General features: G+C 34.9%; 2 protein-coding genes and 1 pseudogene across 7 annotated transcripts; 2 read left to right on the top strand and 1 right to left on the bottom strand.

Moving 5' to 3' along the window:
* Positions 1-827: 827 nt before the first annotated feature.
* LOC112705482 (cysteine-rich receptor-like protein kinase 29) lies at positions 828-5405 on the top strand (annotated as a pseudogene).
* A 439-nt stretch (positions 5406-5844) lies between these two features.
* LOC112708069 (uncharacterized) lies at positions 5845-11943 on the bottom strand (the record flags this gene model as incomplete). The annotated part of the gene is made up of 7 exons (XM_072201594.1): positions 5845-6386; positions 6497-6559; positions 6667-6737; positions 10422-10526; positions 10640-10696; positions 11385-11422; positions 11561-11943. Coding segments are annotated over 7 exons (996 nt in total), but the record flags the coding sequence as incomplete, so codon positions are not given.
* Positions 11942-24542, top strand: LOC112708068 (uncharacterized). 6 transcript variants are annotated; one of them, XR_011864983.1, is made up of 17 exons: positions 11942-12464; positions 12824-15496; positions 15623-16025; positions 16481-16709; positions 17500-17664; positions 17890-18162; positions 18271-18516; positions 18700-19086; positions 19209-20621; positions 20760-20816; positions 21019-21450; positions 22132-22293; positions 22571-22704; positions 22858-23100; positions 23225-23403; positions 23922-24212; positions 24315-24542. XR_011864983.1 is itself a non-coding variant. In XM_025760193.3 (16 exons), exons 1-16 carry the CDS (start codon positions 12095-12097, stop codon positions 24036-24038), a joined length of 7545 nt encoding a protein of 2514 aa, XP_025615978.1. In that variant the 5' UTR covers positions 11942-12094; the 3' UTR covers positions 24039-24542. The 6 variants fall into 6 exon arrangements, 2 of the variants coding, with proteins under 2 accessions (XP_025615978.1, XP_029144506.1); XR_003156228.3 differs by having other exon boundaries at positions 22132-22355; XR_011864984.1 differs by having other exon boundaries at positions 11943-12464; positions 12844-15496; positions 22132-22355.
* The last annotated feature ends 1012 nt before the right edge of the window (positions 24543-25554 follow it).

Below are 25554 nucleotides of genomic sequence, written 5' to 3'. Positions count from 1 at the left end.
GTTTAAAATATTTTAAAAATTTGGGGTACACAAATCGGTGAAAAATTAAAAAATTTTGGAGTACACAAATTGGACCGTCCGATTTGTGTACTCCAAACTTTTTTTATTTTTTAAACACAAATCGGACAGTCCGAGTACAAAAATCGGACGGTCCGAGTTTGGTATCTCTTAAAAATCAGGCAGTCTGATTTGTACTTTGTAAATTAAATCATCCCACATTTTAAAAAAATACCATAGTAGATCACAATTTAGAAAAACACTATTGTTAACCCAATATTAAAAATAAAAAATGTGTGAAAAGTGTAAAATGTATATTTAACTGTAAGATCAAAATTATTGTAAAATATTAAAAAAAATTTATTGAATTATTTGAATTAACAGAATAAAATAAATACTGTAACGGTTTTGAGAGACCTGTATAAAAACCAAATTTTAATATATAAACTTTAAATAAATAGACTTTCCTCATCTTCAGACTCCAAAACCAAGATGGGAACCAACTTCCAATCACAGAAAGATAGACACATGTCAAAAAATACATGGACAAAAAATATCTACTCTTTTAATTTTATGCAAATTTATATATAAAAAATTATTATTTATACACTAAAATCAGTTATAAATGTATTATAAATATATGTGTGGTTTAATTTTATTTTAATGTGTATTTATATTTGAACATATATTTTATAATGTGACCGGCTTTGAAGACTAATTTTGATATACAGTAACATTATTCTTTACAGATGTACATTATAATTGACCTTAAATTTTTCCATTAAAGAAACACTTTCCCATGTATCACTTCTTATTCCCATAACACAACCATGAAGATCTTTCTTTCTTTAAGGACATTGTCCTTTCTATGTTGCCTTCTCTTCGCTGCTAGTAACTTAGCATTTGAATCACACGCTTCAGTAACTTCGCAGGAGTTCCAATACTTCTGTGATGAGCATAGCATTACCATAGACATTGAAGGCAACTACACAACCAATAGCACCTACCATACCAACTTCAACACTCTTATGTCAAATATTCTCAACAACAAAAAAATCGATTACGGTTTCTACAACGTCTCATACGGCGAGTACCCAAACAGAGTGTACGCCATTGGACTATATAGAGGAGACATTAAGCCGGAGCAGTGCCGAACTTGCCTAAACCAATCCAGAGCCAATCTCACGGCGGTTTGTCCGAATCGCAAGGTGGCTATCGGGTGGTACAACGACGAACTATGCATGCTGCGATACTCGAACCGCAGCATATTCGACCGGATGGACAATGGACCGGCTTATTACAAGAAAAGCGACAAAAATGCCACGGATTTGAATGAGTTCAATATAAAATTGAACGATTTGTTGAATGGCTTAAAAAGCAAAGTTTCTTCTGGTGACTCTCGATTAAAGTATGCTGTGGGAAACTTTAGTCTTCCCAATTTTGATGATGTTTATGGTCTTGTTCAGTGCACGCCTGATTTGTCTGGAGAAGATTGTGATAACTGCATAGCTCAATCTATTGAAAGAATATCAAAAGATTGTTGTAAGGATAGCATGGGTGGTAGGGTTGTTAGGCCAAGTTGTTTTATGAGATTTGAGACATCGTATCAATTGTATGGGCCAACGGCGTATACGCCACCTTCGCCGCCAGCATCTCCGCCGCCCACCACCACCTCTGTAACTAACCCGTCTTCAGGAGGTATTTACTATCCGTAATAAACATAAAAAAAAGTAAAGTCCATAAAATGCATTATGTCCAAAGGAGGAGTTCTAGTATGTCATGCTGTGTTGGCTACCTTAATTATAGTATTTTAAAAAATATTTTTAAAATTAAAATAATATTCTTTTATTGTTAAAGAAAAAAATTTAGGAGCCATCTACGACCTAAGCCAACTTAATTCAATCATTTATATTTCTAATTTTAAAATTTAAAAAATTAGAATGGTGAGAGATTTTTTTTATAACAGACTTCTTGTTTTTCAACTAGTTGATTCTAGTTGGCTATCCTCCTAATTAATTTTCTAGCAAAACTGTATTGTTAAATAACATTTTGTATAGAAAGTATTGTTAAAAAAAGTGTTATTAAAATATAAAAAATATTACTTTAATTTTAACAATACATATATAGTCACTTTAATCATGGTAGATAATTTTACTCTTCTCTTCTGCTGTTAAATACTTGTTCATTAAGATAAATTCACTTTGCTTTCTTTCTTTGTTACACTATCCGAACTTCTTATCACTGTATCAACCCTAGTAGCTTAATGCACTTTTATTATTTTTTTAAAAAAATATTAAACTTTATTACAAGTATCTAATTAAGAAATTGATGTTAATCTTATGTCCCACTAAAGATTATATATGAAATTTTGCAGGAAAGAGCCACACTTCAATACTAGTCATCGCCATAACAATACCTATAGTGGCTGTGATTATGTTCATGTTTATTTTTATTCGCAGCAGGTATCTAAGAAAGAGGAAGCAAAGGAAAAGCAATTCAAGTGAGTTGAAATGTTTAATTTGATCTATGACTTCATTCAATATTTGATTTAATTCTTAATAGCAATTTTAACATGTAGGACAAATTTTTATGTGTTTTTTCTAGGTTTTTCTTTTTCGTTATTTTCACTTTTTTATACGACAGAAAATAAAAAATATTCCGCTTAAAATAGAAAACTTTTTATACATACTTCAACTACCAAACAAAATTATGTATTGTTTATCTCTAACTCTCTTTTAATTTGTGTTTGAAAAAGTTACTTTTAAACACTGCTTAATATTAAAAAAGTACAATGTATTCTTATAACCAGGGACGGATATAGGGGGGGCGAGTGGCGGCCTCGGCCCCCCAACATTTTTTAAGAGTAATAAGTTATTATGTATAATTTAATTTTTTTAAAAAAAATATTTAGTATTTAGTCTAGTATAAATAAAAATTCAGTCTAATTTAAATATTAATAATTTTTAATATCTAAAAAGTAAGTAACAATATTAAAAATTTTTGAAAAAGATATTATTACTAATATTTTTTAATTAAATAAAAAATTTCAAATATCATAAAGTGAATTTTTTTTCTTCTTATAGCCGTCTTTTTTTATTCATTTGGTATTAATTCTCTCTGTTTCAACTGCTACAATTAAGAGATCTTTTTCAACTATGAATATTGTGAAAAATAACTTAGAAACAAAATAAAAGATGAATTTCTTGATAATTTTCTTTTAATTATATTGAAAAGAAAATTACTGAAAAATTTTACACAAATTCTATTATCGGTGAATTTTATGATATGAAGAATCGACTATTTCGTTAGTAAAAAGTATACACATATTTCTTTTTACTTTAAAATATATTCTTTGTCAATATATTTTTGTAATACATCTTATATTATATAATTTTTTTACATAATTTTTAATATTATATGTATTATTGGCCCCCCCATAATATCATTTCTGGATCCGTCCCTGCTTATAACATAAAAAGACTCACATTTTTTTTCTATCAATTTTGGGAATTACCCGGTTAATTTAAATTGTCATCCATGTCAAACACCAGAGGATGATAACACTGAAGATATGAAAATTGTTGAGTCATTACAATTTAACTTGGAGAGTATACGAGACGCTACAAATGACTTTTCTGATGCTAATAAGCTTGGACAAGGTGGATTTGGGGCTGTTTACAAAGTCTGTTATAGTAGTAATATTAGATAGGTGAATTATAAGATCACTATGGTATGATTGTGGTGGCAATGGAAGTTTGATAAAACACCAAAAAAAAAGTTTCAAAACTTAACATCACATTTTTTATTTGATCACACTTTTTTTTTTCAAATTAAAAAGTGTAGCCAAATAGTAAAAAAAATGTGACTTTAACTTTAACTATAATTTTTAAATGTTACTAAAGTGTCATAACTACTATAATAATAGCCACCACAGAATTTTTTAATGATAAGTTGTTTATGTTTTGTATTCTTAAAACTTGCTATAATATTGTCAAATAATATGATTATCACTTTTGAGTGTGCCTGCATCTTATTTTGAAGAGATGATTTTCTAACTGAGCATACGAAAAATAGTCATCTACAAAATCTATATTTAAAAAAATAAAAAAAATAACAATATATATATATATATATATATATATATATATATATATATATATATATATATATATATATATATATATATATATTCTTGACAAATAATTTCTGGCTATATATATATTGTATGTTTTTACTTGTTAGGGTATTCTCATTAATGGACTGTAAAAAGGTTGGTAAGGAGTTCTGGTCAAGGAGACCTAGAATTTAAGAATGAAGTGTTGTTACTGGCTAAGCTTCAACATCGAAATTTAGTTAGCCTACTTGGTTTTTGTTTGGAAGGAAGGGAAAGGTTACTCGTCTATGAATTTGTATCCAATAAAAGTCTTGATTACTTTATATTTGGTAGGTTTAAATACCTCTATTTTTTTCATTTTGGTTTCAAATTAAGTTTAATGAGATCATTTTAAATTTCATGTGCTTTGAATATATACATGTGTAGATCCCAGCAAGAGAGCAAATTTGAATTGGGAAAGCTGCCACAGAATCATTGGAGGTATTGCTCGAGGCCTTGTCTACCTTCATGAGGATTCTCGATTGCGTATTATTCATTGTGATCTCAAAGCAGCAAATATTCTTTTAGATGAAAAGATGAATCCTAAGATATCAGATTTTGGTACTGCGAAACTATTTGTTACAAGTCAAACTCACTCTAATACAAATAGAATTGTTGGAACTTAGTAAGTATATATTAAAATCTACTTAGTTTTCCTTTAGTATTAATATCATTAAGCTTACTAATTGACACTATGTTACCTATCTTGTTATGTAGTGGATATATGGCACCTGAATATCACACTGTTTTCTCATTATGCCTTCCTTATCTATTTGTACCTTAAGAGTTACCACACAGACCTAATAGCAAGGGCTCGGAAGATTAATTGTTAGCACAAATTAATAAAAGGATACTAATCTGAGAAAATTCTTGCAGGCATGGAGAAATTGGAAGGATGGGACAATTTCAAACATTGTAGATACCTCATTAAGAAATAGTTCACAGAATAAAATAATAAGATTCATCCACATTGCTTTACTATGTGTTCAAGCAAATGAAGCTGATAGACCAACCATGGCTACAGTTTTACTCATGCTTAATAATCATTCGGTCACACTTGCAGTACCTTCAGAACCTGCATTTTTGCTGAATACAGGATCAAACACATCGACAAAAGGACCAGCACAAGAATCAGTCAATAAAGCCTCAATTACTGATCCATATCCTCGCTAGTTTCAAAATACTACGTTTAAAAATTGAAATACATTTTCCTTTAATTTTAGAAAATGTCATGTCAACTATGCTATATAATATATAGGTGCTATATTTGGGTTAATATACTACTTTATCAGACAAAGCTGAAAAATACATAAGGGAAATCACCCCATTCATGAAATTTATTGGTGACTATCTAAGTTTGCAACTTCATACCTATTTGAAACTACTACACTATTCATTTTGTTATCAATTGCTGAATTTAATTTTGATATCAGTGTAAAACAGTTTTGTACTTACATCCAATTATATAACCCGATATCAGCAAAAATAATACTTTTCACATTAACCTTGTAAATGATCATTCAAAAAAACGAAAAATGAACAACTGCGTAAAACATTTACACTGTCAATACATCAAAATTAAACTCATCACTTGCTATAACTTGTAGTAGAAACACGGCTGTTTTGAAAATTAACAGGTTGCATAAATTAACATATTGCATGGAAAATGGCTCTAAAAGTTAAAAACACTGAAATTTAGCAAGAGCATATCTGCCATTAAGGGCATAAATACGTGCATAGCTCATTGAGGAGTTACCACTAAATTAACTCAGATATGGAGGCTGCTATTGTTTGATCTCAAACGTAAGCCAAAATCAAACAATATATTCCTACCCTAGATGTAAAAGATGCATTTTGATTCTTGCTGATATCATCTTAGTAAGTACATACAACAATATACGCCAACTCATGCATCTAGTTCTCATAACCCCTTACCAGTTACCACAAACCATCGAGTTCAGGAGAGCTCAACTATCCTTGCTCGTTTTTTGGAATTATGATTTCCCTTTCGTTTTTCATCATCAAGAGATGAAGGCTTTCTACCATCATTTCCAGCATCACCACTTCTGATTCCATCATCCTCGTTATCATCTTCAGCACTGCTTTCATCTGAATCTGTGTCCGTGTCTTTGCCATCAGCGGCCAATGAAATCGCAGGCTGACAACTGGAAATTGCTGATTCAGCAGCAGCCACAGCCTCAGGCGTATTAAGATCCGCAACACCAAGCATCAAATCCTTAAAAAGAAAAAGATTGAGCAAAAAAACCAATGCAATAATCAACTATTTGCAGGTCAGTAGCACGAATCATACATAGAAGATATGACATGGATTGAACAATGAATTACCATTTCAATAACTTTGGATTCATTTCCAGTGAGCTCTTCAATATTGTAACTCTCAGGATGATCCTACAAATTTTCAAAACAAAGCAACAAGAAAATAGATAGGCGAACAAAGGGAGAAAATGGTTGTGAAACAATAAAAATATGGCTTCAATCAGAACTCAAATTTGAACCTTCGCATCAAGTTCCAGCCGCTTATTTGCTTCTGACATCACTCCTAAGAAATCTTTAACCTTCCCTAAAACTGCATCAATACAAAATAAAAAAAAAGGTCATGTTAGGTTAAAAATATTGCAGCTCAATTTTGTGATTCCATCTTAGGGCTATGCTCTACTCAAAGTACTAGTTCAGTGATTACAACTATAATATTCACTTGTACTAAGTATTAACTAGGTAGTTTCATTTGAACACCAAAGTCCGCAGTGAAATATTGTGAAAAAGAAAATCATTATCATGTATATCAACAATAAAAGCATTCAGTTATCTTCTACTGATAACATCAACAACTACTTAATTAAGAACAAGGGACTAACCCCATACTAAAAATGTAGAACAGTAAAACAACAAAACATGTGAACAAGCAGAGAAAATCTAATCAAAAAAATCCCAGAGACCAATGAAACAGATTTTGCCATCAAATATTTAGGTTCTTATTTCATTGCCATAACTACAAATATAAGATCACAAATTTTGATTTCCCAGCCTAAACTAGTTCGCTTCTATGTTATAACAATAGCTTGGAATATGCAGACAATCCTTTTGGCATTGCACTTGAAAGCGCCAACTAAGAACACAAATCAAAATAAATTAAGAATAAGACCACATCAAAGTCAGACACTGATACGAAACGAAGGATAAACAAAAAGATAAACACTGAAATTGAATAAAAAGATAAATTGAAATTAAAATAGAAAACAACAGAATAGGTTGAAATTGAATACAACAGGAATTACGCTACTTTTTATCCAATTTTTTGATGCAACAACAAAAGGATTCTCTCAACTTAACTTGTCAACACTATAATTTGAGAATTGAATCGAAGGGAATCACTCAATCTTCTATCCAATTTTCCGATGCAACAAGAGAGTGACTCACTCGACCTCACTTGTCCATGTCATGGTTTCAAAACCAAAAAAGTGGTTTTTCACACCTCTAATTTCTCAATGACGACTACAATAGTTTAGGAAATATTTACAACCTCATATTAGGTTAAAATAAAGAAAACCCTATGCCCACTGACATTAAACACAATCTACTAACTAAATAAATAAAATTAAAGTACATGAAATTATATTAAACACTCTAATATTTAAAAAATATAAACTAATAACTACTAAATAATACTTAAACTATTCATGACACAAACTTTTGAAGCACGTATCAGACACACTTATGGGCAACAACTCTGGCACTAGCAGAGAATAACTATATCCCTATTGAGATCCAAGTCCAACTGCAATGCTCATTAACTTATTCACAATTATAAAGTATCATGATTCATCTCACTAGCAGGCAATGTAATTGGGGGTTATGAATGCCATATGCATCAGCATGATTGTAAAACTTATAAAAGCATATCATATCATATTGAGTCCAATTAAGCAATCTGAATAAATAATAAAATAGGCTTGAGCACTAGAAGCAAACAAGAGTAATCTGTTGAAATATGAAGAGAGATATCATTGTTAGATAGTGGTTAGTAATTTGGACGGTGCATTTATGGAGAGTAGTTGAGAAGGTACTCTAGATTTATCACTCCCCTCTCTATATATGTTGGCCTTTTTCCTTATAACGATACATAACAATTCACACAATCAGTAATAATCTCTCTCTCTTGTCTAATTACTCTAATATTTCCAGCTGAGTAACCATGAATCTTAATATAACATCAAAGACATGGTATCCTCCTTGAAAACTGTTACGGCACTGCTGCCGTCCACCATTGTCAAATCTGACCAAAGACCACACCCTTGGCATCCAGCAATGCCCAACCTCTCCAACCTTGTCAACAGTGTTGCTCTTCGACAAGCCACGTGTTGCCACATTCAACATATCTCTGACAAACAAGTCACCGACTTTACTTCCACTAGTGCCTGAGGGCACATCAACCACTGTATTCTGCTGCCAACTCCTGCAGCTACTGACACCTCAATGCTCACCTCTTTGTGCTATCTTTGCATATGTGTTTATCTCCTTGATCAAGCCGCTAGTCCACTACAGTATCAAACTTGATTTATCCCAAATGGGTGCCATGACTATTTTGAGTATTGATCTCCTGCTTCTAATAGTGCAAGTCTGTGTAACCTCCTCCAGCATCTCCCTATTCTTACTTTTGGTATCTAATCCTCTTGGCACAATGGTGCGTTTGTTTATAGGCACGGAACATTGAAGATACAGAGATACAAATTATGTTTGATAGATAAAACATAGACAGAGACAATGCGTGTAGGGACACTAAATTAGTGTATTTTGCGTCCTTTCTGTCAAGGACACAGAAACACTAACAAGAGACAATTTATTTTTCATTTTTTCTTTCAATATTTCTACCAAATTTTCAAAATTATGTTTTTCGTCATATTTTTCTTCCTAAATTTTTGTATAGAAAAAATAAGAGTAAATTAGACTTTTATATTTTGTTCTAGTTTATCACCAAACAAAATACAAGAACATTAATCTTTGTGTCTCTGTCTATTGTGTCTTGTTCTCAATGTTCTGTCTTATCTTGTTCTGTTCTCAGAACCAAACGCAGCCAAAGTGATGAATATTGGGTTGTGTTTTCCTTCCAACCTCCCATTGTGAACCATACCAACGGTAATATTTGTCATTCACAGTCTTTGCCAGTTATATGCTATTTATGGCCTCTTTGAAAGACGATGACTGCTCAACCAAGTCGCTTTCCTAGGTTCCTTACCTCCTTACTGGCCCAAGCAGTTCTGGATAGTCCCAGCAAGTCACCAACAGTCCCAGCTACCCCTTGCACAACTCCAGAAGTCGCAACAGGCACCTCCACATCTTCAGCAGTTCTTGCTGGCCCTGACATGTTTCCAGCAGATACAGATGGCCTTTCTTTAGTCTTCATATTATATTTCCACAAGTATTATTGTAAAAAGCTTAGAGCTTAGTAACTTTAGCTTGAGGGTGAGTCTTAGAGAAGTAGTTTATCCTTAAATATCTCATAATATCAAATAATATCTTCTATAGGTTATTTATGTTCTAAGCTTGATAAATATTATCTATATGCTCAAGCTTGTGGGGAAGTGATGAAAGGAAAAGGAGAGGGCGAGAGTCAAAACGGAGAGAATGCGAGGATAAGAGTTTGTTAGTTCACAGCTGTCAAATAAACATGATGATAGAGCAAAGTAATAAATTTCAGAGCAATTGACACAATTAGTAATAATCTTTCTCTCATTTGTCCAGTTACTCTAATATTTCCAGCTGAATAACCAGGAATAACATAATCAAATTCAAAATCTAGAAAAGATAAAGCATTCACAATTTCAGAACAATATCATCTGATTCCATACTGCACAATGTTTCAAAAGAAAATTTCTTCAGGTAGAATATGGACTAATCTCAACTACTAATGAAAAGGCCGCATAGATCTACCAATCATTCACTTTTACTCAATTATATGATTTACTAACAATGAGAGATAACTATTATCAAATTATTAAACAATTAAAACTACCAATAATCAAATATTTCATTGAGATCTTTAATTATTTCTACCTTCAATAATAATAGTACTACTATTCAAAACCCAACATGAATAATTAAATACTTAAATAAATAAATACGACAAGAATAATAACAGCCAAGTGTTATTAAACAAAAATGAACTTAATTATTAGCATAGGTCCTACTTCCACCATAAATAAATAAATAAAATTTAAAAATATAAGAACTTGAGATGAATTTGAAACAGTACGTTGGCTTTTGGGAATAGGAGAAGTAAGAGGAGTGCCATTAGGGGGAAGTATCTTAGCTTGAGTGCATTGTTCTCTTTTGCCGTTACAAACAAGAAGTGTGGATTCTGCATAAAAGTGAAAAAAATAAAAAAAATCAAACTTCAACAATAAGATATCTAAAGCAAAATATATATAAAATAAATAAAAAAGAAAAAAGAAAAGGGAGAAAAAAATAGACCTAAGGATGAGAGGGGTGTGGCCTTGTGCTCCAAGTGAAGAAGCTCCTTGCTCCTTTCTGCCATGGAGACTCTGGCAGTTATGACTTGTGAGGAAAACAAAGGTTCATGGTGAGACAAACACAAAGAGAATAAGGAAAAGAGTAAAACCAACATGGTCCCCGCCCCATCCCCCATTTTGCATAACTTCCCAGTCCCCACACTGTACCCTTAACATCAACATCAAACTAAGTGCATATTTTGTTAACCAAGGAAACAGAACAGTATGTAGTTTGTGATTCTCTCCACAATTAGAACACCATGACAATTGTAAAATCAGAATAAAATCAAAATCCAGAATGCATAAGAATGATAAAGAAGCCAAAACAACTTCTGCCTATAACCAATCAACAAAGAAGCCAAAACAACTTCAATTTTTCAAGCTTTTTTCCAACTAAGTGCATATTTGTTAACAAAGGAAACAGAACAGTTTGTGATTCAACCCAAACAAGCTGTTTCAATTACAAGTCCCATTCTCCTTTTTAAGTTTTAATAAACAAACACACGGTTCTCATAGCGTAGAGTTCAATTGACATGCAATCAGAGTCAAAAATCAATCAGAACAAAAACAGAGCAACACTTAAGAGCATGAGCATTGAGCACAAAAAAATGACTTCTGAACAAAACAAACTCAGAGTAGCCATTAAAAATTCAACGAAGAACAAAACATGATTTCTGAACATTGAGGAATGAGGAGTGACCACTGACCAGTGAGCAGTGAGCATTGAGGATTGTTAATATGATTTCTGAACAAAAAAAAAAAATGAAGAACTACAGCAGTGTGCAGATCTAAAGCTAATCATTCAGTATTTCAATATGATTTCTGAAAAAAATGAAAAAAAACGAAGAAGCTTCGACGAGCACGACGGACAAGAAGCCATTACCTTCGAGGGACGAGCACGACGGACGACGGCGACGAGCACGACGAGAGACGGCGGGCAAAGCGCGACTGAGCAGCGAGAAGAACGGACGAGGAACAGGGGAACGAGGAGAGGGGCTGGAGCACGACGAACAGACGAAGCTTTTGGGCGCGACGGACGGCGGCGGCGGTGGAGGAGGCTAGGGTTTTTTTGGGGGAAACAGGAAGAGCTCTGTTCTTTTTGAGGGTGAAGACGTGAAGTGAAGAGAAACTGAGAGTGAAGAGCTGAGGAACAGAGGAAGTGAGAACTGAGAAAGGGGTTGCTAACCCTAATTGAGTGAGTGACGGTGAGAACTGAGGTTTCTCTAAACTAACCCTAATTTTAAGAGGTTTATTTGTCAGTTTAATTATTTTTTAATCAAAATAAAATAACTACATTAGATTCTGAAATTGCAACCCGGTGAGTGATGGTTAAAAACTTTAGATTCTTGAGCTGAAGCATGAGCTGCTTTCAATTTTCAATGTCTAAATTCTTGAATCCATTCCTCTGAACAAAACCATGAATCAAAGAAATTCTTCTTCTATTAATCCCATCGATCACTTGCCACTCCAACTCCACCGATCCGACGTCGTTCCACCGTCACCTTCCCCTTCTTCCGCCATCGATTTCCTCCCGGATTTCGCCGGATACTCATGGATCGCTTACGCTGCTTCCTCTCTCCTTTCCATCACTCACTTCCCTTCTCCTCTCTCTCACAAACAGACTCGCATCGGTTCCATTTTCCGCCAACTCTTCGAGCTCTCCGGCGACCCTTCTTCCTTTGTCTCCGCCGTCTCATGGTGCCCCCGGACCCCTTCCTCCGGTGAACTCGCTGCTTCAGCTCAAAATTGCATCTGGGTCTTTCACCATCGATCTGCTACATCAAAGGGTAACTCAAAGTTCCAAACTTTTTGTCTTTTCAAATGCTGCACCATTAATTAGAACTTCAACGTTTGAATGAGCCTTGCGTTTACCGAGTTTGATTGCTGAATGCTGAATGGGTGAATTTTTACTTCTAATATATATAGCTTTGCGAAATAGTGTTAGCATTTCTACTTCTTTGATTAGCATTGCTGAATGGTTCTGCTATGAGGTAGCTGAAAGTTTGAGACTTCTATTAAGGTTGCATTTGGATAGGGAGATTCCATAGGTGCTACTATCTAATATATAGTAGCTTTGCAAAATAGGATGAGTATTTCTTTGATTAGCTCTTCATATTGAAAACACAATGTTGTCACTCATATTCAGGTTCTTTTTGTTGGAGCCAGAATGCAGTGCTTGTACAACAAACGAAGGTGGAGGCCATCAAATGGACAGAATCAGGGGATGGAATAGTTTCTGGCGGAAGCGAGGTGGTTTTCTGGAAAGAGAGTAATAAGCGTTGGGAAATAGCTTGGAAGTTCAAAGTGGATCAACCTCAAACTCTTGTTTGCACAACCTGGTCTATTGAGGGCCCTTCGGCAACCACGGCACATCATGGTAAAGAACAAGTTGAGGGGTCATTAGCAAATCAGGCAAGCAAATGTGTGTTGGTAATTCAAAACAATGGACAATCTGAATATTCAACAGCCAACCTACGGCATCCTCTACCTGTCGTAATGATTCAGTGGAGACCGTCAAGAAGAAGGCTATCAAACGGATATGAGGGGCATTCAGTTAGGCATGTATTATTGACCTGCTGCTTAGATGGAACTGCAAGGCTATGGAGCGAGATTGATCATGGGAAGGCTAGAAGGAATGCGAAGGATACCAATGATCTAAAGATCACGGAGCGCTCTTTTTGTGTTGTTGGTGTAATTGAGATTAATCAAGCCTTGAATGGAACCCTAGGTTCAAATATATTTGTATCATGGGGAAGAGAAATGGAGGGAATATTTAAAATCGGTGAAGGAGTGAAGCAAGATTTCTCCAAAGAAAGATTCAAGGATGATGTTAGAAATTGTGAATGGCTAATAGGTTTTGGTCCTGGAATGTTGCTAAGCTTTTGGGCTGTCCACTGTCTTGATGACATTTCACCACTTAGATTTCCTCGAATTACATTATGGAGGAAACAGGAATTCCAGGCCAATGACATAGGAAGCACACATAAGTTTGGTTCATCTGATTTTAAAAATGCATTACTTCTGCATAAAGTCAGTATATTGAGGAACTGCTTGTCTGGTCCACCTATAGTCTGCTCTCCACTCCAGTTATTACATTGCAATTCTTTAGTTTGGTCATATTTGCGTATTCAAGCAATAGACGATACTGTTGAGACGTCCCTTGATAAAGCCAAAACAGATTACATCTCCAATTTGAGTGGTGGAGTTTTAAACTTAGATGGTCACAGTGGGAAAATTTTAAAGGTTTCAATTCATCCTCATATATGCGAAGTTCAATTTGCTGCTTCTCTTGATAAGAATGGGCTGATTCTTTTTTGGTCACTTTCTAACATTTCAAACTGCATTTTGAAATGTCCAACTTTGGTTCCTTCTTGGGAACTTTGTGGGAAGCTTGTAACTCAAGGCTCATGCTCCAAGTATACAAGTTTGAGGTGGGCACCTTCAGTACTTAATGACAACCTGGTTTTATTTATGGGACATGCCAGGGGGGTTGATTGCTTCATAGTCAATATTTGTCGAACTGAAGAAGAAAATGTAGAATGCCACTACTTATGCACTATTCCTTTTAATGGTCATGGTCCTTTTAAGCATGGCCCATCTGATATATTTGCAATTCCTTTGAACTCGACTTGTAATAAAACGTTTCATAATAATAAAATTATGCTATTGGCAATTTGGATAGGGAGATTCCAGGCCCTATCATGGGAAGTTAACTTACACTCATTCGATATGTCAACAAGCTGTTGTGAATGTGGTATTGATGCTAAAATCCCCGATAATGGTGATATTTGGGCATTTGAAAGTACATTTGCTAATAAAAGATATTTCATTGCTGTAAATCCTTGTTCTTCTGAGTATCCAACACCTGATGATCTAGTTACCAGCTTTGCTGTGGTTGATGCAGTCACTCTAAGCCACAGACAGCAGGAGTTAGGCTTTGCAGATGATCTATGTAGTGGTTATCCTGCTTCTATTATGGCCACGGGTTGTTCCAATGGTAGCTTGAAACTTTGGAGAAGTAACTCTGGCAACCGATCAGCTCTGCACTTGCCATGGGAGCTTGTGGGTATGTTTACTGCACATGATGGTCCGGTCAATTATATATGTTTCACTGATTGTGGTCAGAAGATAGCTACTTGCTGCAACAGAAGTGATTCAAATGGCGTCAATACCATTCATATATGGGATGCTGTAAACCTGATCAGTGAAGGGACTTTTATTTTGGAAGACAGGCTAACTTTTGAAAGTAATATTTGTAGTCTAAATTGGTTAACTTTAGGTACTGGTCAGTTGCTGCTTGGAGTTTGCTTGGAAAATGAATTACAAGTTTTTGCGCAGAGGCGTTTTGATGGTATGACTTTGTCAAACTCTGTAAAGTTTCCGAAGATTAATATATGGATTAATATTGCATTTGCTCAGACTTCCCTTCCAATTCTTGATTTCTTGTGGGGTCCCAGAGCTACAGCAGTGGTAGTTCATGAAAATTACTTTAGTATATTCAGTCACTGGTTGTTTCAAGAGGATAGAAAACAAGGGAGTAATTTTCATTTCCGTGATTCCAAGCCAAATGCCGCAAATTGCAAGGGTGAAATATATGAAGACGGACCTACAGTTCTTACCGATTGTGACTCCATGCAGTCCTCCAATATTAATATGAGGGATGATGACCGATCAAGTAGCTTATGTCTGGCCAAGAAGCAATTGAAGTCTGAAATTTGCACGAACATTGGCTTATGGAGCATCTTAGAAGTAGCTGAGACAATTAGTAGGCCTTTGCCTACATATCACCCCAATATTCTCCTCACTAATATAAGTTCAGGTAATGATTGAGTAAGTTGTTTTCTACTTTTCTTTAAAGATGACTCGGCTAAATTACTTAAGTAAACATGTAATTTAGAATTTGAACATATTATGCTTTTGTTATATTATTTGTAATGTTTTTCAGGAAATTGGAAACGTGCTTATGTAGCTGTGAAACATTTTGTTGAATATTTGACTTCTAATAATGATCCTAAAATAAGGTTCGTCTCCAAAAATAAGGGTCTTCCAGAGATGAGTTTGTCATACTATCTAGAAGGAAGCCTGTCAGAAGGTTCCCAAGACAGGAGATTCCAATGGAGTGGAGATATTGCGTCAATCACGTCAACTTCTCACATGGAAAGTAGCATTTCTACCTCAACAAAGTCTGAGCTTAATGGCTTTGTTGAATCCATTGAGAATTCGCCCAAGTTATTGCATTTGACCAATGTAGAGAAGTCAGAGATTCTTGCAATCATTGATTTGCTTGGCGAAGTTGGTAGTCCACACTTGTCTTCTGCATACCAAAGTCTTGATGAACCTGGCAGGAGGTAATCTTCAGATTATTATCAGATCCTTTCGATTACATCTTTTGTTTTTTTTTTTTTTTTTGTCCTGTTTTGCTCTCATTTTGAAAGATGATAGGTAGAATATTGACTATTGAAATACCCGTGAAGCATTTCTTGCTCAAACTCAATGTATACAAAAAAGAAATACCAAAAATTGCCAGGATAAAACCGAAAATTGTAAGTTTTGTATTAATTCAATCCATGATGGAACATTTTGTAGTGGAGAACAAAGTACAAGATTAAATATAATGTCTTGAATTGAACATTTCTGCCTCTGGATCTCTGCCATAGAACACCCCAGTTTATAGCTTGGTTCGTTTGTATTGTGTTTGAACTTCAAACACCCCAGTTTTATTGTGTTGAATTTTCAATGGCAAAGTATCTGACGTAGGTGATAGTTGTGCAGTTTCTTAATTACTCTATTACTCTATTTATAGGTTCTGGGTTGCGTTGAGGTTTCAGCAACTGTTTTTTCACCGAAAGTTTGCTAGAGCTGCGTCTTTCGAAGAATTGAATGTTAGTTCAAGGTTGTTTGTGTGGGCTTACCACTCTGATTCCCTAGAAAATTTATTTGGTTCTGTCATACCCAGTGAACCATCATGGCAAGAAATCCGTGCTTTGGGTATGGGCTTTTGGTATGCTAGCGTACCTCAATTACGTGCAAGGGTAATGCGGTTTCTTTCTCTATTTTGCACTATTCTCTGTGTGCTATATGCGAAACTAACATGAAAGAAATCTTGAAAATTGTGATCTTCAGTGTTTAGCATTCGAAATGCTATGACTGCATCTCATAGGAAAAAGAAAATTAAATTCCACACTGGTATTTTAGGGTTTTATGCTCATGAAAAAAGAAAAGAAAAAGAAAAAAAGGTGGAAGGAAAATATATCTTAGTTTCTCTTCAAAGTATAGCTATAGCATTATGTTATATTTCAAAATGTTTAGTTGCTCTTTTCTCTTTGATTTTTTACACAATTCCTACTTATTTGATGCATTAATTTTGGAGACTGTTATTTAATTTAATGCATTTATTATTATTATTTGGCTTTGAAATTTATAAAATCCTTTTATTTATTTAATCCATTATTTGAATGGAAATTTGCTATTTTGCAGCTGTGCAGTGTAATAAATTAAACTTGGTCATTTAATTTAAAAAAGTATTATTTTTCTAACCATTTGATTTGATTTCATAATCTTTATTTATTATTTTTTTCTGATAGACGATTTTACAAAGTCAATTTGGATTGTGTTCACTCCTAGAAAGTAAATATATTTACTCATCTTTGTAAAACCAGTATGCGGATGGAGAACTCTCATTTCAATGATTGTTGTTTAATTCTTCCTTTATGTCCTTGTCATCTGTTGATTGTTGCCTTTCAGAAATCAGAATATCTGATTGTTCATGATTATTTTTCCAATTCAAGTAGGTTTGATGCTTTATTTATTCTTAATTTTTAGATGGAGAAATTGGCAAGAGCTCAATATTTGAAAAACAAGAATCCTAGGGATTGTGCATTGCTATATATTGCACTGAACCGAATTCAAGTTTTGGCTGGCCTTTTCAAACTCAGTAAGGATGAGAAAGACAAGCCTTTAGTGGCCTTTCTTTCACGTAATTTTCAGGTATTCTGTTTTGTACAAAAAATTATAGCCCGAATGAAAAATTTTAGTAGTTTATTAATGTGAAAAATCAACTGCGGATCAGACTGGTCGAGTTATGTGCACACAACAATTTGAGTTGTTTTTAATATGGGGTATATTGATGTGTCAGAATTACTCCTTACATACATTGTCTTAGCATGCTTATGGCATTTGTTATTTGAGTAATCATAATCTGTTGATTTACAGGATGAGAAAAATAAAGCTGCTGCTTTGAAAAATGCATATGTGTTGTTGGGAAAGCATCAGGTGGAATTAGCAATCTCGTTTTTTTTGCTCGGAGGTGATCATTCGTCTGCTGTAAATATTTGTGCTAAGAACCTTGGGGATGAACAACTTGCACTAGTTATTTGTCGCCTTGTTGAGGGCCATGGTGAACCATTGGAGCGTCACTTAATAACAAAGTATATACTTCCTTCTGCAATTGAAAAGGGAGACTACTGGCTTGCAAGCCTTCTGGAGGTGCCCAAATACTTGCATTCATTTGTCCATAAAGATTGTTATGCTTTTCCTCTAATGGCTTCTCTCTGTATATGATTCTAACTATAATCTGCTTTCCTTCATTCACAGTGGGAAATGGGTAATTATTATCAATCTTTTCATAGAATGCTAGAGTTTTCAATAACTCTGGTGGCTCAGGAGTCCACTGTCATGTCCAATTGTGGTCCTTTTCTGGATCCAAGTGTTGGTACTTTTTGCCATATGTTAGCAACAAAGAATAGCCTCAGGAATGCTGTCGGGGAGCAAAATTCAGCGATTCTTTTAAGATGGGCTACTTTGATGACAGTTACTTCCCTAAAACGATGTGGCAATGTTGTAAGTTTATTTTACATATTATTCAATTATTTGACTCTTCTAGTCGTACTAAACAAAGTGGATATGCTTGGAAGTACAAGCATATAGTCCAAGTTTATATGTTATTACTTCAATGATTTGTTAAATGTGTTGCAAGCTCTCTTTATGGAACCCGGTTATATTCTCTTGTCTTTCCATTTCAAGATTGAGGCATTGGAATGTTTCTCATCTTCAATGAGCATGCATGGGACGGCAGATCAAGGGAGCAATTTGAATGTCAGCCATAATGTGCTTTCCAGTCCATTAAAGCCTTTGCCAAGAAAATCTTCTAACTGGTTGTCCTCCGATGTGTCTGTTCATCTGGAGTTCCATAAGAAATTGAATTTGGCACTACGCTACTTACTGAAATTGATAAGAGAGCATCCAAGTTGGCTTGAGACTTTCACTGAACCTGTTGGGGAAGCTTCTTATGATGATGAATGTATGATACAATATGAGAAGTCAGTTGAAAGTTTTAAGCAAAAGTTATGCACAGGGATTTCTCTATATGAACGGAGGTTTTCGTTGCCTCCTAGGTCTCTTATCAGTAAGGTATACTGTTCAGCTACTTAAATGGCGCTTCTATCTTTTTCCCTTTTTTTTTTGCACATATTCGTATTCAGCAATATACTTCCTAGACATAACTCTTATTTAAATTTCCATTTGTTCTGCAGATTTTACTCATTCTATGCCATCATGGATTATTGTACATTGGGTATGATATCGCCGATGGATGCGCTCGAGGAGAACTATCTCAAAAGAAGAGTGATGTGTCTGATGCTTTCAGTTTATATCGGTGTCCGGTTAAACCCTTCTTTAAGACTGTAGAAGAAATCTCCTTTTTCTACTCAAGATTCATTTCTGCCTGCAGCATGGGATATTCTGAACAAAGTTCAACTTCTATTGAGAAAGTTGCATCTACGGAGAGTCGATCTATGTTTTCTGATGCTTCGAAGTCTCACTTTGGAGGTGTTCTGATTTCATTATGGTATTTAAGAGCCATTTTCAAGATCGAATTGCGGTCCATCAGCATAGATCATGTCAAAGAACATCTAGATATCCTTGATTTATTTGAGTACTTTTTACAGTTTTCCTTAGCTTGGCTTCAAAGAAACTCAGGAGCACTTTTATTTATGGTGGAACCATTCTTGACTGCAAATGCTAATGGTTGTAATCATTATGAGGCTGATATGGTGAATCTGAAGAACCGTTTTCCTAAATTTGCAGAGTTGTTGACTCGAAATTCATTCACAACAAATGTACAAAACCTCCAAGTCTCTGAATGTACAGAAGATGGAAAAGTTGATGACACAAAGCATTCAATTCCAGAAGATGAAAGATGGAAGATTCTAGGGATCTGCTTGTGGCGACATATGTCTAGATTTATGATATCTAATTTAAATTTGGTTCTTGATAAACTTGAAGATGGTAACAGTTCAGGTTCTTTCCACAGAAATTTTGCTCATAGGGAGTTCACGCTCTTAAGTGTTGATTCCGATAGCATCAGCTTGCCTGAACAGATTCGATTACTCTCGTTTAGCTTATGTGATTTACTGACAACAACAGTTACCCACATTTCTTCTTACCATGTCAAGCAACTTGCAGAATATTTGTGGCAGAAATTGGAGAATAATTCGAATGTGATGACTCTTGAATGGCTGAAACAATCACATCAATCAGAATCCAGTCAAAAACAAAACCTGGACATCTTGGAACTGGTGAATGGGAAAGATGAATGTTCAGTTCATCAGTTACTGTGGGACCACTGTGCCGATCAAAAATTAATATCGGAATGCTTTGCTCAGGAAAAACTCAATTGGTCAAATTATTTGGATCATGTGCCTACTAAAGGATGGAACGACATGCATATACTTCTGACAGGGCAACATAAAACTGATGACATGCGTGATAAAGAATCTAAACTTGGCGTTCCATTACAAACTCCTGAAGTTCAATCTCCTGTTAAAGGAATGTTCCCAAGTGGCAATGCTTCGACAAGTTCCAACCAGAAAGATATATCTAGTAGGAACATTTCAATTTTCCATAATCCCAGAGAAATGTGCAAGAGAAATGGGGAACTTTTGGAGGTGATTTTCCCTTCTCTTTAATCTTCCACACCCTCTCCCCCCCCCCCCCCCCCAAAAAAAAACAAAAACAAAAAAAAAACATGGCCACCCATATGTCAATATGTGTATAATAACGACACTGATTCTACATTTGAACAGGCATTGTGTATAAACTCTACTGATCAACAGGAAGCTGCAGTTGCTAGCAACCGGAAGGTTTGTACTGTTCATTCTTTGTTATTCTGAAGCTATGGATGCTTGGTAGTTTCAAATTAGCAAATGTGCTTGGTTATCTTCTTTGACGGCTTTGTTATGAATTTCACTACATTCAGATTGACATTCTAGGAATATTTTAATCCAATAGTCGAAGATGTCTGGAAGATTTATAAATTGGTTTATTTCCTTTCATCTAACTCAGGGTATAGTATTCTTCCGTATGGAAGATGGGATGCCTTCAAGTGATAAGTCATCGGACTTCTTGTGGGCCAAGGCTGATTGGCCACAAGATGGGTGGGCAGGTTCGGAATCTACTCCTGCTCCTACATGTGTTTCGCCTGGTGTTGGTCTTGGCAACAACAAAGGCGCACACCTTGGGCTCGGTGGAGCAACTGTTGGCGTAGGTTCTTCAGTTTGGCCTAGCAAAGACTTTACTGGTGGTGGAGCATTAGGAGTTAAAGGTTTTGCTGGTATTGGTGCCTATGGATTAGGTTGGGGAATTCAACAAGATTTTGAAGATGTTGTTGATCCACCTGCGACTATGGAGAACGTAACTACGAAGGCTTTGTCTAGTCATCCGATGAGACCTTTCTTCTTGGTTGGCTCAAGCAATACACACATTTATTTGTGGGAGGTAAGAAATTATTATCTTGTTAATTGTTATACATACATGATAGATATATCTGTATGCGCTTGTATTTGTATAGAATCAAGTGTAATGATGGCTTTCTCTCTTCTTATCATATGGTATCTTAATGGCATGTTACAATTCTAGCATCATGTACATATATATTCACGCAATTCTTCTGTCACTTGGAAGGAAGCTGTAATGTGAGGCAACAGTTTGTAGGACTAGCCCACTAGATTCTTTCGAAAATAGGGCCCCCTCTTTTAATTATTTTATTTGAAAACTGAAGATAAGAATTGAACTTGTCATTCTATTTAGATTCTTCTAAGTATTAATTAATTGTATGTTTTGCACATGCTACTCATTCGAGCCTCTGGAAATTCCTTTTTTAATGCCTTTAAACCGATGCTTTCTTTGAAGGTAGGTGATGTTCTTGTTTTAAATTTTGGGAAGATAATTGGGTAGGAGATACTTCTCTTAGCTTAATTGTTCCTCGTCTTTGTCATCTTTCCTCTATGTATAATTCCCCCTTCCAGGTGTTATATACTGTACGGGACTCTTCATTTTCTCGGACTTTCAACTTCTTTTGTAATCTAAATAATTCTATCATAAAAATATAAAGTTAATTGGCTTTTTCAGTCAATATTTCAAGTTTATATCTAATGAGGAGCATTATTATGTATACAGTTCAATAAGAACAAAGCTATGGCTACATATGGAGTGCTACCCGCGGCCAATGTCCCTCCACCTTATGCCCTTGCATCAATATCAGCTTTGAAGTTTGATCACTTCGGACATCGGTTCGCTAGTGCTGCATTAGATGGAACTGTCTGTACGTGGCAATTGGAGGTAGGGGGAAGGAGCAATGTTCATCCAACAGAATCATCACTCTGCTTTAGCGGTCATGCGTTGTATGTAGTTTTTTTTTTCAGTTATATATTTAGTCACTGTTGACTTTAGTTGTGCTTTTACCGTTGATTTAGAATATCTATCAAGCCAATTACATAGTGAGTTTAGGTTTTGATTAATGTGTATGGTGGAATTCAACAAGTTTGAATATTTTGCTCATCGTTTGTTTCTCGATTACTCTTCATAATTGCAAAAACTATTCTATATTTGATTTCAGGGATGTCGCCTACTTGTCTTCAAGTGGATCAATTATAGCTGTAGCTGGGTATAGCTCTAATGCTGTTAATGTGGTTATATGGGACACTTTAGCTCCACCAACAACTTCCCGTGCTTCGATTCTATGTCATGAAGGTCTTACCCTAAATAATATGTACTTGTGAATGTTCATACATAAATTTTGTGAAGGATGAATAAATTCTAAGGTTTATATGATGTTTTTCCTTAAAAACGATGGTTTGTTCCTCATATTTTCATGTTACTAACCTAGTCTTTTGTGTTATGTAGGTGGTGCGCACTCCCTTTCTGTTTTCGATAGCCATGTAGGCGGTGGTTCTGTTTCCCCAATTATCGTGACTGGTGGTAAAGGTGGTGATGTTGGTCTCCACGACTTCCGCTATATAGCGACTGGAAAGACAAAAAGGCACAGGCATATTGATACTATGGGGCATAGCCCTACTGTGTCTTCGACTCATGATAAGGACCAGAAAACAGATGGTATGCTTTGGTATATTCCAAAGGCTCACTCAGGTAAAGATAAAGTTTATTTTTCACTCTCAGCTTGGTTTATTCTTTATAGGGCTGTTTCTTATTAAATTTTATGATCATAGGGACTGTTACAAAAGTCGTTTCTTATTAAATTTTATGATCATAGGGACTGTTACAAAAGTCGTTACCATCCCGAATACAAGTTTGTTTCTAACTGGAGGCACAGATGGAGATGTCAAACTCTGGGATGCTCAGAACACAAAGTTAGTACATCATTGGTCAAGGATACATGATAAGCACACCTTCGTGCAGCCGAGTTCCCGTGGATTTGGTGGTGTTGTTCGGGTAATTTGTTTACATTTACATGTTAAAAATATGAATAAAACTATAGTCTTGTCCCTTGCCATTTTCTTACTGGACAAGTTTGTTTTGGCGCGCCTTATTGTGGGCTTGGCAATGATTTTCATAGCATGATTATATTTATAAAAAAGGGCAGCCCGGCACACAAGCATCCCGCGTTAACGCAGGTCCAGGAAAGGACCGCTCCCAAAGGGTGTCATATACGCAACCTAACCTGATAATTACATCAGTAGATGTTTCCACAGCTTGAACCCGTGACCTTGAGATCACACGGAAACAATTCAACCGTTGCTCCAATGGTTCCCTTCATGATTATATTTATATTGTGTTAAAACAAGTGTTAAGAGCATTCTAACATCCTCATTTTAACTCTCGGATCTTTTTCTTAACAAGAATAGTCTTTAGTTAATTAGCTTTGTAACAATATGTTAGTTTTAGGGAACTAGTAATTCATTGGAGACCTAAAAGTTCATGCATTAAGCTGATAGCTTGAAAAATCACAGGCTGCTGTTACGGATATACAAGTTGTTTCGCAAGGTTTCCTCTCGTGTGGTGGGGATGGAACTGTGAAGTTGCTACGGCTCAGCGGTCACCTTGATAGCCATGGAGTCAAACTATGATGTTTGATGATCTACTCTCATTCAAGCATAACTTGCTGCAAAACTGCAAAGGTTTTCATGAAATGAGTGGTTGCGATTGATTTCCGGATTGTTGAAGCAGCCATCGATTTTGAACAGGATAGTTCATCACTACATCCGCGTCCACGTCCACGTCCTCGTCCACGTGTTGAAAAGGTCAGCATAACTTCATCTGCATCCAGAAATAACAGTCCTTTTGTCTTTTTTAATCACCTTTTGAGATGGTTATTGTTCTGTGTGGGTTCAATTTTCTATTAGGTTCCATTTGCAGGGTGCTTGATTTTGAGAAGTGCAATTAGTGTAAAGTTGTGTTAAATAAATCATAGAAAAGTTTTATTCATATACTCAAATGCAAATGTGATCAGAGATGAGAAAGACATGCTTGCATGTCTAGTTAGAGTAGGAATTTAATTTTGCTTATTAATATTAATGGTGTAAAACAATTTACAGTTTTATTCAATCATATATTATATTAGTAAATTGAAATTGAGATGTATGTAAGTTAATTGCGTAAAATTAAGATTTAATGCATTCTCCTGTAGTATACAGCTTATAGGTGTTAAGGTGTATAGTACCTCATTATAAAGAGGGATAAGAATCAGAGATGCATATAAAAATTAAAAGGTCAACATTGTACCAAATGCAATCATATATTTATATCTTGAAAATTGCAAAAATGCATAGGGAAATAGGTTGCCAAGTGTACTTTGTGAATTGTATTTTATTCATGATAATAAGGGTTCAATTATGATACAAAATTACTGGGTTAACAATCTCGCTACCGCTACTAGGGTGGCAACGGGAGGGTGACAACGGGCGGGCGGCGACGGATTTTTTCTCTATTTAACCCCACTTCGTCCTACAATAATCCGTATGGAATCCATTTCGTAAAAAGTTGAATTTTAATCCGCTCCCACCATAATCCGTATGGAATCCATTTCGTAAAAAGTTGAATTTTAATCCGCTCCCACCGGTACCCGTTCCGCTCTTATAATATTAGAATTTAATAAATAAAATTAAATTTCAAAATTTATATAACCATCATCACATATATAATACATAATATATATTAAAGTAAAAATTTAAATATGATACAATATTAATTATTTTATATATATATATAATATCGGGACGGATATTATTTAAATTTGGTCTCGTCCCGTCCCGCCCCGAACGAGTAAGGACGAGATAAGTATCTGCAGGTTCATGTGGTTTGCCATCCCTAACCGCTACATGTAAATTTTTTATAATAAATATTATTTTTATACTAGTATTTTTTTAAAAATTATATAAGGATTTTTTTTGTTTATTAATTCAAAAATAATTTAAATATGTAATTAATTAGTAATAATCGAATTTTCATGCCGGTTTAGAAGTATTTAACGTATGAATAATATTTTTCGTGTTAATTATACATTTTATAGAAAAATTGTATTTATTATTAATTTTTTTTTTTGGTATCTTATAATTTATCATAGAATTTCATAAACTGCCTAAC

The sequence above is a fragment of the Arachis hypogaea genome, chromosome 8 (assembly GCF_003086295.3).
Source record: "Arachis hypogaea cultivar Tifrunner chromosome 8, arahy.Tifrunner.gnm2.J5K5, whole genome shotgun sequence".
In the NCBI taxonomy this organism is placed as follows: domain Eukaryota; kingdom Viridiplantae; phylum Streptophyta; class Magnoliopsida; order Fabales; family Fabaceae; genus Arachis; species Arachis hypogaea.
This window is presented reverse-complemented; position numbering and strand designations above follow the sequence as displayed.